Source organism: Pleurodeles waltl, chromosome 6 (genome assembly GCF_031143425.1).
Source record: "Pleurodeles waltl isolate 20211129_DDA chromosome 6, aPleWal1.hap1.20221129, whole genome shotgun sequence".
Taxonomy (NCBI): domain Eukaryota; kingdom Metazoa; phylum Chordata; class Amphibia; order Caudata; family Salamandridae; genus Pleurodeles; species Pleurodeles waltl.
In genome coordinates this window covers 1687416423-1687430129 of record NC_090445.1, presented here as the reverse complement: position 1 = coordinate 1687430129, position 13707 = coordinate 1687416423, and the positions used below count along the sequence as shown (strand labels likewise).

General features: G+C 43.6%; 1 protein-coding gene across 13 annotated transcripts in view; it reads right to left on the bottom strand.

Annotated features, from left to right (window-relative positions):
- The window catches only part of GAPVD1 (GTPase activating protein and VPS9 domains 1), a 418483-nt gene that overhangs the window by 116979 nt on the left and 287797 nt on the right, over positions 1–13707 (bottom strand). For all 13 annotated transcript variants that reach the window (XM_069241756.1, XM_069241749.1, XM_069241751.1 and 10 more), the window contains 3 exons: positions 13015–13137; positions 7340–7469; positions 5962–6071 (listed from right to left, as the gene is read on the bottom strand). In XM_069241756.1, coding sequence (XP_069097857.1) covers positions 5962–6071; positions 7340–7469; positions 13015–13137 — 363 coding nt within the window. The remainder of the gene's footprint in view (positions 1–5961; positions 6072–7339; positions 7470–13014; positions 13138–13707) is intronic.

The following is a 13707-nucleotide window of genomic DNA, read 5'->3' as shown; positions in this document are numbered from 1 at the left end:
TGAAGTATCATTTTTATCGGGAGACCTGGGGGAACATAGAATAGCAAAACAATTGTTATTGCCCCTTATCTTTCTCTGCATTTTTTCATTCCAAATATAAGAGAGTGTGTAAAAAAATGTCTATTTGAGAAATGCCCTGCAATTCACATGCTAGTATGGGCACCCCGGAATTCAGAGATGTGCAAAAAAACACTGCTCCTCAAAACCTCATCTTGAGCCAATTTTGGAAATGCAAAGGTTTTCTTGACACCTATTTTTCACTCTTCATATTTCAGCAAATGAATTGCTGTATACCCAGAATAGAATGAAAACCAACTGCAGGGTGCAGCTCATTTATTGGCTCTGGGTACCTAGGGTTCTTGATGAACCTACAAGCCCTTTATATCCCCGCAACCAGAAGAGTCCAGCAGACATAACGGTATATTGCTTTTAAAAAATCTGACATCGCAGGACAAAATTACAGAGTAAAACAGAAAGAAAAATGGCTGTTGTTTTCAGCTCAATTTCAATATTCTTTTATTTGAGCTGTTATTTTCTGTAGGAAAACCTTGTAGGATCTACACAAATGACCCCCTGCTGAATTCAGAATTTTGTCTAGTTTTCAGAAATGTTTAGCTTTCTGGGATCCAGCATTGGTTTCATACCCATTCCTGTCACTAACTCGAAGGAGGCTGAAAGCACAAAAAATAGTAAAAATGGGGTATGTCCCAGTAAAATGCCAAATTTGTGTTGAAAAATGTGGTTTTCTGATTCAAGTCTGCCCGTTCCTGAAAGGTGGGAAGATGGTGATTTCAGCACCAGAAACCCTTTGTTGATGGCATTTTCAGGGAAAAACCCACAAGCCTTCTTCGGCAGCCCTTTCTTCCCATTTTTTGGGAAAAAACGAAATTTTCACTGTATTTTGGCTAATTTCTTGGTCTCCTCCAGGGGAAACCACAAACTCTGGGTACCATTAGAATCCCTAGGATGTTGGAAAAAAAGGACGCAAATTTGGCGTGGATAGCTTATGTGCACAAAAAGTTATGAAGGCCTAAGCGCAAACTACCCCAAATAGCCAAAAAAGGGCTCAGCACTGGTGGGTGGTGGGGGGGGGGGGGGGGACAGCCCAGCAGCTAAGCGGTTAAGCACTGAAGTGTGGGTGAGGGATCTGAAGCTCGCAGATGGAGTTGTGAAAGCTGCCATGGCCCAGCACTGCCTCCCTGTTTTGCTGACCGTGATGCTTGAGGGGGAGAGAGGTCCAAGCAGGCGGTAGAGGGCTTCCCAGCATTTCGTGGACTAAGTTAAGTTCCACACAGGGATGAAAGGCCTTTGTTTTTCTGCTCTATTATGACGACTGATTATTTATGCTTGCACTGTGTTTATAACCTAAAGTATTCAGCTCGTTTATATTTTGCTTTCTAAACCTCATAGTCTGAACCTGCTACAGTAACTGAAACATGCATTTTGGTGTGCAGTAAGTCAAAGCTTATCTGAAGTATTTAGTTTGTTTATATTTTGCCTCCTGAACATCGTAGTGAGAGCCTACTGCAGTAATTGAAACATGCATTTTGGTGTGCAGTGAATCAAAGCTTATCTGAAGTATTCAATTCATTTATATTCTGCTTCCTGAACATCGTAGTGTGATGCATTTTGGTATACAGTTAATCAAAACTTATATCAGTCAATGAACTCTGCTTATATTTATATGCATAGATGCTCTTTGTAGTATACTTATATATAAATAGATGCTTTTCATTGCTATTCTTATTCTACTATTGTTAATGTGCTAAATGCCTACATGTACCTGCAATTCTAGTAAAGCTAAATTGTATTTATAATTGGCTTGTGGTCCTTCATTGAGCGTCCTTATTGACTTATACCGAACAGGTGACCAGTCACCTGGATAAGACAACATGCTGTACAAATTGTCATCGTAGATGTTGTCGATCACACTGTAGACACTTTTCTTGACACTGTTGTCGCCCCTGTTGTGGACGATATCGTCGTAATTTTGCTAGATGGTTTCTTGAATGAATGCCGAACTGTAGGAGGTGGTGTAGGATGCTCAGAAGGTGTTTTTTTACAACGCTCAGACAAGGATGAAAGCTCCTTTGTTTCTCTATGGGAGGATGCAGACCTCCTGTGAGGAGAACGAGAAGGGCTATGAGCTCTATAAGACCCTTGTTTAGTCTTTTTCAAAGCTTTCTTAGGACGATCCTCAGAATGATGAGCTTGAGGTGATCTATCCCTTTTTTGTATTTTCTTTAAGGATGTAGATGATTCCTCACTATCAGAACCAGAAACCGGATTTGTTCTGGTTTTAGCTTCTGGAGCCAATTGAGCAGCCTGCCCTCTCTGTAAGTGTTTTGTGAGAAAATGTCCTGCATACCACAACCCTTTGTTGAATGGTCTGGATAAAGGCAATATACGCAGTCCTTATGTGGATCCTTGAAGTGAAGCCTCTTTTTAACACAGGTCTTGCAGGCTCTGAATAGACTTTTCTTCTCCTAGTCAGACATGGTGATTGACTGAGAAAATAGATTTCTCCGGGAGCAGAAAGAAGTTTCAAGGCTTTCAAGTGGTAGAGGCAAAATTCTGATGAAAAAATATACTATAAAATAGTTTTTTAAAGGTGTGACTGAGAAGACTGTGGAGTGGAGACTCCCTAGCACAACGTGTGGTAGATAATCTGACGGACTGGAGCTTCTCACAGGAGTGTTCTATAGAGGGAAGGGCATCCTAATTGGCTAAAGCCTAAGTTTGGTCTCTTTCCTCAAATCGACAAGGATAGGTTTCTAAAGTGGGAGGCCTTAGGCCTTCTTTCACTGTGGTTATCATTGCATACCTATTGTAATGTACTGGGGGCTCCCATCTCGATGACGGGGAATCTATGAAAGTTCCAATACTGGAGTAAGCCAGATTTTGCCTGGTATATGCAAAGGAAGAGCTGTGCTCACTGCAAGTTGTTGGCATGCATGCAGTTATGATTACATCAACTATGTGGAAACATAGCTGCCATTAGGGACTATATGCCCTTTAAAAGTGTGCTACAGGTGCTGACAATGTACATTTTCTATTTAGAACTCTTTATGTAATGTGAAATGTGTTGGCTCGTGTCCTGTGCCAACTGAGCAATAGTGCGAAAGATCGCATTACACAAGGTAAGCTTCCTGCTTCAATGGTGAAACCAAAGTACTGACCTCCTGTTTTTGTATTTATTGTTAAGGTGACTTTTGGTACAAAAGACCTGCTCTCCTGAGCCTCACACCTACTGGTTCCTTATTGGAGGTTGGTGTGTAATTAGATTAGAAATAGTGCACGAGTCCACCGCTAACTTGAATGCATAAAGTTGGTGGGCCCCAACGCAGCCATTATCTTTGTGTTTAAGACTCCCAGCCTAAGATCTTAAGGTCTATGGATGATGTTTTGGGCATATGGTATTTCCCCCTTGAATAGGCTAAAGTGGGTTTGTTTTGTTTGCAAATTTTAACCAGTTTATAGTCTTGAGCTCAACTTAGGTGGAAAGTTGACTCCCCCAACCACCCTGCGCCAACTGAATTAGCTTTATATTATTTACTACCATTGCGACTTCTACTTTAAAGGCCACTATGGCTTCTTAGAGTGAATCCAAAAAAAGTGGAACCCAGAGCTTTGTGACTGGCACTGTGCAATTGTGCAATTTTGTTCCCAGTGAGTGTGTATACCTTGCCCATAAGGCAGTTATTGTCAAACTGAGGGGATTTTTGATTTAGTTTGCCATCCTGTTGCAAAGATAACCACAATATGAGAGTTGATCTCCCAGTTTCAAAGGTTACTGATGCTGAACGCATGTAATTCAATATAGACCGATTCATAAGGCACCACTGTGACCGACCCCTCTCTTAAAAAAAAAAAAAAAAAAAAAATGCACAGCAAATGATGTACAACATACAGACAAAAGATTATGGCCCTCATTCTGACCTTGGCGGTCTTTTCGCAAGACCGCTGAGTTACCGCCGCGGTGAAGACCGCCGACCGCGGCGGTGTGCCGCTGTGCGCATTCTGACCGCTGGGAGCGTTCCGCCGGAAAACCGCCAGCAGCCACACTGGCGGTCGGCGGGAAAGTGGAGACTGGTCAACCTCCACCGCCACGCCAGCAGAACACCGCCCACAGAATTACGACCCACATTTCTGTGTGGCGGTCTTCTGTTGGCGGTCTTCTGTTGGCGGTCACGTCCCTATGGCTCCCGTCGCCTCCCGGAGGACCAACGCACAAGGTAAGTTGATCGTCCGTGAGGGGAGGGGGTGGGGGGGTGTTGTGTGATGTGGGCGTGCATGGGGGTGTGCGTGTGAGTGTGTAGAGGGGGTGTGTGAGTGCGTGTATGCGGGCGGGGGGTGCTGCTGTGTCTATGGGTAATGTGTGCTGTTCGGCAGGTGCGCATGTCGGCATGTATGTGTGCGGGTATGTGTCCCCGTTGTGTATGTGTGTGTAGGGGGTGTGTATATGTGCATGTTGGGGGTGTGTGCATGTCGGGGTACATGTATGTGCATGTCGGGGTGGGGAGGGGGTTCGTACCACCTCTGGGGGGTGGCAGGGGGGTGGAGGGTGTGGGGGGAGGACTCGGGTGGGTAGTGGGGGGTGGGGGAGACCCCTATCAGTGCCAGGGAAGGAATTCCCTGGCCCCGATAGTGCTTACCGCCATGGTTCGCACGGCGGTTCCCGCCCGCAAGAAACCGCGGCGGTAGGCAGGGTCATAATACCCTTGGCGGTCTTGGGACGACCGCCGGGCCGGAGTGCGCAAACTCCAGCCCCGCGGTCATGACCGCCGTGGCGGTCGGAGTGGAGAAGTAGCGGTCGGTCGCGGCGGGGACCGCCGCGGTCAGAATGCCATTTTTAATACCGCCGGTCTGTTCGCGGTCCGACCGCCGTCTCTCCGCCGACCGCCAGGGTCAGAATGAGGGCCTATATGTTGTTTATAATGGGTTAAACATCCATTTATGTTCAATTAATTAAATGTTTGTGGTCAGTTTTTGGAAATATCGAATTGAAAAGTACACCTGCGTGGTCCCTTCTCCTTGGTTCACAATTAGTGGCCAAACCTCTTGTGACGTATGGACCCACTAGTTTCCCCTGCCTGGGATTTAGTGTTCTACTGAGGAGTCTGGCACTTTGGGAGAGTGAGTACAGTTGCCAGAATACAGATCCAGTGAACTTTGCTACTCTGTGATAAACAATGACCTCCTCTATGGAAAAAAAAGTGCTTCACACGGATACATGAGGTAAATGAGCACCACTGTGAGCTTTGTATTTTGAGAGTTTGGTCTTTAAGGGACACTGGCCACTCCTCACCTCAAGCTGCACGGTGCTATTGTGAGGTTTGGTACTCTATGCAAGTCCCTCCTCTTTTTGCCTGTATCGGTTATATGGCAGCATGGATAGTTTTGTTTTTTGAAAATGAAACAGATGTAATGCTTGTACAGCACTGTGCATTAAGGCACAAGAACCATGTTACCCTGCCACATTTATTGCTGGCAGTGAAATTTAGATCACAAAGACAAATAAAAACACTAACGTTTGATGTGTGATCTAAAGTAAGAAACAATGAAAGGTTTTGGCGGAAAAACCTTGCACCCTCCCATCCTCCTGGCTGTTTCATTAATACATTTTATCACCCCTTATAACAGCGAATCCCTGTGCTATTCTCTTCCCAGTTGCTCTACAGAACTGGAATGTACGTCTTTCTCCTTGGTGTCACCCTCCAAGACCACCACAGCAAGAGTGAGTGTAATTAAAATGCAGGGATGTTCATATATGTTCATTCTCTTTTCCATTTCTGTGATGGCGTATAGACAAAGTAACGAGAAATACAGAGCTGAAACTTTACTGAACCAACCCAATCTGTGGGGTAAAGTAGTCAAGCAACAAAAGGCACGAGTCATGGAAACATGCATACTTGGAAGAGCCATTCAGCACATACCATAAAAATTAGCATCTAGGGTTACCTTCTGGGTCATTGTGATCTGGCAGACCATTCCGAGTGGAATGGGACAGCATGGGAAAAGCGACTGCATCTGCTGAGCATAGAGCCATGCGAAGCTTCTTCTTAGCATCCCTGAAACATACAAATATATTTACTAAGTAAAAACAATGATGATAGACTATCACCAAATGCTTGTTTTTTAAAACATTAACACAGAACGAAAGCGTCATAGCCTTTATTCCATGATCACGTAAAAAGTCTACCTGAATGTGCATAATAATAGTGTCTGAACCACTGGGATGGCAACGTTCCATTGGTCAAAGCTGAGTTTAATGATGAGCAACTGCACGGCTACCAAGGAGCGTGATCAAGCCCAGAAGCTGTTTTTGTTTTCTAACTGAGATTCAGACAGATAGTTGAGCATTATGAATGCAACTAATCAACATACTTTACACCTCTTCAAGAAAGACAAATACAGTCAACAGTAGGATAACTGTTCGGAAAATGAGTAATTTGTGCCAGTTCCAGTCTTGGCTCCCTTCGACCGAATCAAACAAACCCAAAAGAGTAACCTGATAACATGGCATTACCATCACCCTACCTAGATCATGCATAAAGATGTGAATTACAGTTGCTTGAGGCCTTCTGATTCGACTACACTAGTGAAACAATTTACGTAACAACCAATTTCTATTAAATAAAGAGATATATCTAGAGAAAAGTGAGATCCTTAAATCATGAATGTCCAATCTGGAATCTTTCTTTCAGAGCCATCTTGACTTCTTTATGCTCGTAGTCCTCTCAAATGACTGCTCCCCAAACACTGCTACACCATTTCTACGCCACCATGGGAGAGGGTGCACTTTCACCAGTAGAAGTTCCTCAGCAACTGATAGCTTGTGGTGTCTCTTGGTATCCTATAGGTAGTGATTTTCAAACTTTTTAATGCTGCGTCCGCCACCCCCTCCACAGCGGGAGGAAAAAAGAAAATTGTGTCCCCCTCAGTAGTTTTTACAATTATTCTATTAAGTTGCCAATGTTTAAACATGTCTAGACTTACTTAAACATTACAGTTAAGTTCTACTACCTTTTTAAAAATGCAATATTTTTTCTGCTTAAAATAAAGTACTGCTATCTGCATAATTCTTCCTTTTGCAGAGCCTGCTAAATCACCCCCTTCCCAACCTGGAGCACTTGAGACCCCCCCCCCCCCCCCCACCCCACCCCTCAATCCCAGACCACTTGAAGCCCCCTGACTGCCCCACCCACAGTTTGAAGACCCCTGCTATAGAGTCTGCATAGGTGGGCAAGTACTGGCTAAGAAGAATGTTAAATGCATCATTGATATATTCTTATTCGCAGCCTTGGACTAGCATTGGATAATATGGCCATGTCATTACCTGTACGAGAAAACAGAGTCCAGGGGAAGTGCAACTTGGCTGGCAGAGTCTGGGAGATCGTCAGAAGTGATATTCTGTAAGGCCTCATCCCTTGGGGAGTCGTGGACACTTTCACCATCACCAACACCTTCTGAAATGGTCATTATAGAAAAAGAGGAAAATATAAAGGTTAAATGAGTACAACAGTTAGACTTTCATTAGTATCTGGTTATTATATAAATGCTGCTATAACTACATTAGCTGATTCATGACACTGGAATCCACACCTGCATCTGTGTTCACTGCTGATATCATACCACTAAACAGATATTTAAGTATTTATGTTACTACAGGAAGTCTAGAATTTTTAAGAGAATTCATAAACCTTTCATCCTAAAACGTAAAAGGAGAAAAAAGCTTGAAAGACTCAACCATTATCTCCTGCAGACCTCCTTACTCATATTAAAATATTACTAATGATTAGTTATTTCCATAGCACCTTATTTATTTATTTATTTAAATTATGATTCTGGGGAGCCTCATACGAAAGGAAAGAGAAGATTATGTTGTAGAAAGTTACTTCTTAGTTCACAGGTGAGGTTAGAGCTCAGTAACTTTGCAAAATGCTACCATGAGGCAATACTAATAAATCACAAGTGAATACATTTAGGATAGACTAGGCTCAGTTTCTGAATGTGCTGTGCAGTCAAATGGGCCACTAAATTTTAAAGAAGAATAGAAAAACACAATTTAAACATGGGCAGGGATCTAATCGCTGTTCACTCTGAAGAAGGAAGAGGGCATAGTATTAAAAAGGTAAGTAAGAGGGAATTAGAAGATCCCAACGGAGATTTACAAAACCACAGCCTCTCTGTGCAATAGAAAGCAAAGATGGTAGAATGAAGACTATTAAGAATTAGATACAATCAAAACAAAGGTCCAGCATGAATCCCCATTGTGAAAAATACAGAAATAATTGTTACACACTGAAATTTAAAACACTGCAGCTGGCTTTGTGAGCAAGTAAAAACAGTTCACATATTTGTACAGCTCCTTTTCATCACAAAATTCAAGTTTATCTCTTCCAATTCCCAAAACTGACTGACTTCAGTGCTGCCTTATTATACAAGTAACTTCATAGTTAAAAAATAAAATAAAATCAATGGTATTACACACATTCTTAAGTAGTTCAGCCAGTTATCGTTCCTCCACCCTCTCACAACGCAGTGTTTGTACCTTTGTCCATTGAAGTATACTTACCTAGGAAAAAAACATTTAGGTCTATTTGTTATCCTTTCAAAACCTTTAGGCCATGAGTCCACATAAATCTCACCAGCCTTCTATTTTAATCAAATCAATGAAAACCAGTTTGGTGGGTAAGGTGAATATGAGGTTTCTTGCAATATTTACTTTTAGCTGAGTCCAGATGTCATTATTCTTGAACCAGAGCCATAGATTACTTTGTCGATGGTAAGGCTTTGTTCACTGATCCACCCACTGTATTAGTTGCTTTGGGACGTCTTTCACTGTAGTTTTTTTTTCAACCTTCACTGCCAACCTCCTCAATACTGAGGCTTGCTCATTATTTTTGCCATTTTGAGGCAATGCCCATACTTTGTGTGATTTTGCTTTGCAAAACTATCAGCACTAGCATGGAAACGTCCCCTGCATGAAAACAGGCCCAAAACCCCACCGATGACTGACTGACCGAAACTGGTGATCTGATCTCTCATTTGGCTAATATCTTCAAACTAATCAGGCACAAGTGCAAAGGCCTAGGCGTGAACCTTGTAGTGAGAGGTCCAGAACTGGTTCTCTGGCTTGAAAGGGCGCACAAAGCCTGCACGCAGGCATAGGACAACTGTCCATGCCCAGTGTTGAGTCACATGAAGCAGTGGTGGCAGCCTAACTAGTTTTTGAGAATCAGCAGTGTGACCAGAACCGTTTTTCTATGTCAGTGAGTGTGTACTTTATAGACCTATCACAACTAAAGGTCAGACATTAGGTGGACCCTAGATCCATGTGCTGACATTTCATGAACGTGTCTAGCATGTGTACGTCCAGTGTGTGTTAGCCACGTGAATGGTAGTAGGCCTCAGTGTTGGGACAGAGTAAGTCCTGGGACCAGTGGAGTCCATTTTGCATGGGCCTTTCTTTAGCATGGTGCAAGATGGAGGGTGGGCACACCTGTCACAGACACTGGAAGTGCACTGACTGCATTTGTGTTGCTGGAGAGTGAAGACCGATAAACTGAACTGAAGGTGGATTGAGACTGGGCTCCTATTAGAAATTTGATGAGGGCTTATGATTAGTTCTTCCTGGTCACTACTATTTGACAGATGGAAGAGGTGAGGGGGTCAGACAGCGATTTCTAATATTTAGAGTGAGAGAGTTTCTAGGCAGGGCCTCTCCTTTTGTCTGTTCTTGATTACCCTTTTAGGAAGGGAGGTAAAAATCCACATTTAGGGACTTAACAATTCACTGTGCCCTTGTTTGAGGACATCCCTGCTTGGAGCCAGCATCACTGCTTCTGTTGTGAAAGCCGTCACCTTGCACAAAGGTGGTCTCTGCTGAAGACAAATGCCATTTGAAAGAGAATCAACCCAAACTGGTTTTGAAACTTTAGACAGTTAATCCACATTTTCTGACTGGAAAATATGTATGAAAGAGGGATTCGAAATGCTCCACTTTGTTCCAGCTTAGAGTTCTTGATGACCCAGAAAGGGAATGCTCTGCAGGCTACTTGAAGGACTGCTGTACAACCAGGGTAGGTGCCTGCAGGTCAGGAAGTCTCCCAGAGGGGAGAGGACACTGTCTAAAATCAGAACTTCCTGCTGAGAAGCAGAGCGTCTGTTTGGAGCCCAGAAGCCTGCTTGTCTGCTTAGAGAGGGAGGAAGTGAGCCTGGCAGAATGAGAGACTGTCCATGAGGAGAAGCCCATGATGGGATGCAAACAGTAATAGGACTGAAGGGAGAGAAGCCAGGAGTGGTTTATTTGTGGTAGAGATCTGCTGTTTTTCCTACACAATTCTATCAGTCTGCAAAATCAAATATAATATGTGATCGTCAGTCCACTGTCACTGAGAGACTGGTGATGCAACTAAGTCGGAACGTTCCCTCAGCGCCAAGGTGGGAACACTTTACCAGTGTCCTATCTGCACACAGGCTAGAAAAGCTGAAAGTGTCAAAGACAAGTGCTGCCGCAGGAGCCAACACACTGAAATCTTCAAGTCATCAAATTCCAAGCAAGGCTGCTATTATTGCCGGACACCTCAGAAGTCTCCACCACAGAAGCAGGGCCACAGCACACGTCCATCTGGCACCAACTAGGAGTGCAATACCCAGACACAGGTAACCACTGGCTGTCAGTGTCTACTTCTGGCCCAAAAAGATGTTTTTTTTTATCGAAGGGCATGTTTAACAGCCTGTTGTCTACGAATAGTGACTGCTGTGTTGACTCCTTGCAGCTGTATCTGCTGCATCTAGGGCAGATCTTATTTGGTTATTTGTAATAGCTTGCGCTTCTTCCACTACCTGTTGAGCCCTTTTTTGGTGTTCTTTGGGGAGATGCTGTATTATATCCTGCATCTCGTCCCAATGGGCTCTATCACAACGAGCTAGTAGTGCTTGTGAATTTGCTATTCTCCATTGGTTTGCTGCTTGGGACGCAATCCTTTTCCCCGCAGCATCGAATTTTCTGCTTTCCTTATCAGGAGGGGGTGCATCTCCTGAGGACTGGCTATTTGGTCTCTTCCTGGTAGCACTAACCACAATTGAATCAGGTGGTACCTGATGGGTGATGTAATCAGGGTCAGAAGGTGCAGGTTTGTACTTTTTTTTTCTATTCTAGGCGCTATTACTCTTGCTTTCACTGGCTCATTAAAAATTTGATTTGCATGTTTTACCATGCCTGGGAGCATCGGGAGGCATTGGTATCTAGAATGAGTTGAGGCTAATGTGTTGAATAAAAAATCCTCTTCTAGTGGTTCTGTATGCATTGTAACCCCATGATAGGCTGCAGCCCTAGCTATGAGCTGGTTATATGCAGTAGTATCTTCAGGTGGCGATGGTTTAGAGGGATAACAGTCTGGATTGTTGCTTGGGATGGGATCAGGGTCATAAAGATCCCATGGATCAACAGTGTCCTGTTGTGAGTCATAAGAATGAGTTGGAGAATGCATTGGTGTAGGGCTTATCTGAGGAGAGGTAAGTAGGTGTGCAGAATGAGGAAGAGAATGAGGAGGAGGATGAGGAGGAGAAGACTGAGGAGGTGCTGGCTTCTCTTTCTGTTTTGGTACTTTAGCTGGGGCTGCAGTGTCCAATTCCTCCTGAAATGCCAGCTTTCTCTTTGTTTTTAAAGGAGGTGCTGTGATAATTCTCCCTGTTTCTTTATGGATTTGTATCCTGGACTGCCTCTCATCCATAATTTGAAGTATTGGTTCGACCTCTGACTCCTCCTCCTCAGAGGTTTTCTGGCTTTCTTTAAGTCTTTTAGAAAGCCGTGTTCCTCTGTATATGCCGTTTTTTTCGGCTCCAAAATGTGTTTTTTCGAGATCGAAAATGGTGAGGAAGGTCTTGGCTCCGACACAGGTTTTCCTAGTTTCGACTCCGAAAACTGCTGTTTACTGGAGTCTGAAATGGAGCTTTTTGTCGACTCCCAGGTTTTCGGAGGGGTGGCCTTTTTCAGTGCCGAATTGGAGGGCCGGTCACCGACAGTCTTTTTTCGGGCCGAGCCATGGTCTTTCCAGCAGTGACGTACCCAAGGCCTTCTGTTTTTTCTTATGTGAGGGTGCAGGGGCAGACGTACTCACATGCTGACCAGCTGTGACGGGTCTGTCTTCGTCAGATTCTTGATCTGACTCCGAATCTCAGACTGAGAACGCTGTCTGCAGTAGTAGTTCTTCTTCTACATCGAACTGTTCTCTACTCTTCTATGCCATTTTGAGCTTTCTTGCTCTTCTGTCTTAGTCTTTTTCGATTGGAAGGATCGACAGGCCTCGCAGTTTTCCTCCCGATGGTCTGGAGAAAGGAAGAGGTTGCAGACCAGATGCTGGTCGGTGTATGGGTACTTCGTGTGGCACCGAGGGCAGAATCGGAATGGAGTCCGATCCATTAGGCTCTCCACGCGGTCGGCCCGAATAGGCCAGAGTTGAGCACCCGCACCCCGAAGGGCGAACAAAGTTGTTTCCCGACGGTACTGCTATGTCGCTGGAAGATTATTAATGCGATCGAAACAATACCGACAAAAAGAAAGTTTTGCAAAGTTTTCCCAATCGAAATCTCGGAGCAAGAGGAAACACGTCCCAACCTGACGGCGGAAAGAAAGCAATCTAGCAATGGAGTTGATGCCCATGCGCAATGGAATCGAAGAGGAGGAGTCACTCTATCCTGTGACTCTAAAAGACTTCTTCGACGAAAAACAACTTGTAACACTCCAAGCCCAACACTAGATGTCAAAATCCATATGCACAGCATGTGTATCTGCAGCTACACATGCCATCGAACATATATACACACACACACACACACAACCAGACACACACACAACCACAAAAACTAGCTAGAAATTAGAAATGTCAAAATCTATATTTAATTTATGTAATTATTCTTTGGTTGTTTTTGGTTCTTCCAATCACACTTCTGTAACAATGTATAACCTACAACAACAAGATCATAACGAGTCTCTGTGAGTCTTACCTGCATTTTCATAGTTCACTATAGCAGCTTCTCCTGTACTGGTCCGTTTCATGGCATTTCTGTATTTGTCCAGGATGTCCTCTGCTGCCTGCGCTTGTGCACTTAGCCTAGGGTTACCATCATCTGGAAGGAAAAAGAGTGAAAAGCAAAATAAGGCTTCACTTCATTCGTAAACATCTATAATGGAATGCAAGACATAAAGTCCCAATTTAAATCTCTATGTAATCCGCAAAATTAATAATCATATTACTAAATACATTTACCTTGCTTAATTGAAGATAATGTAAATGGTTGGAATTAGGAAAAATCTAAGGGCCATATGTATCATTACTGGAAACAGCAATTACCTAATTCCGATTCTCTGCAAATCGCAATTAGTTAATTGCTACTCCTAATGTATGAAAGTCCATAAAACTCAATGGAGTAGGTTGCAATTTGCGATCCATTAAAAACTGCAAAAATCACAGGGATTGTAACCTGCTGGGGTCAGCCGACCACAATGTCTGTGATTGCTTTTAAATAAAGCAATCTTATTTTTTTTCTTAAAGAACCACTACCTGCTCTGAAAAAAACGTTTTCGCTACCATTCACAAAGGGGAAGGGTTCCCTTGGGGACCCATTTCCATTTGTGAATGGGTTACCACCTGCTTTAAGTAGGTGGCAAAGTGCGAATGTTTTGCGATTGCACTTCGG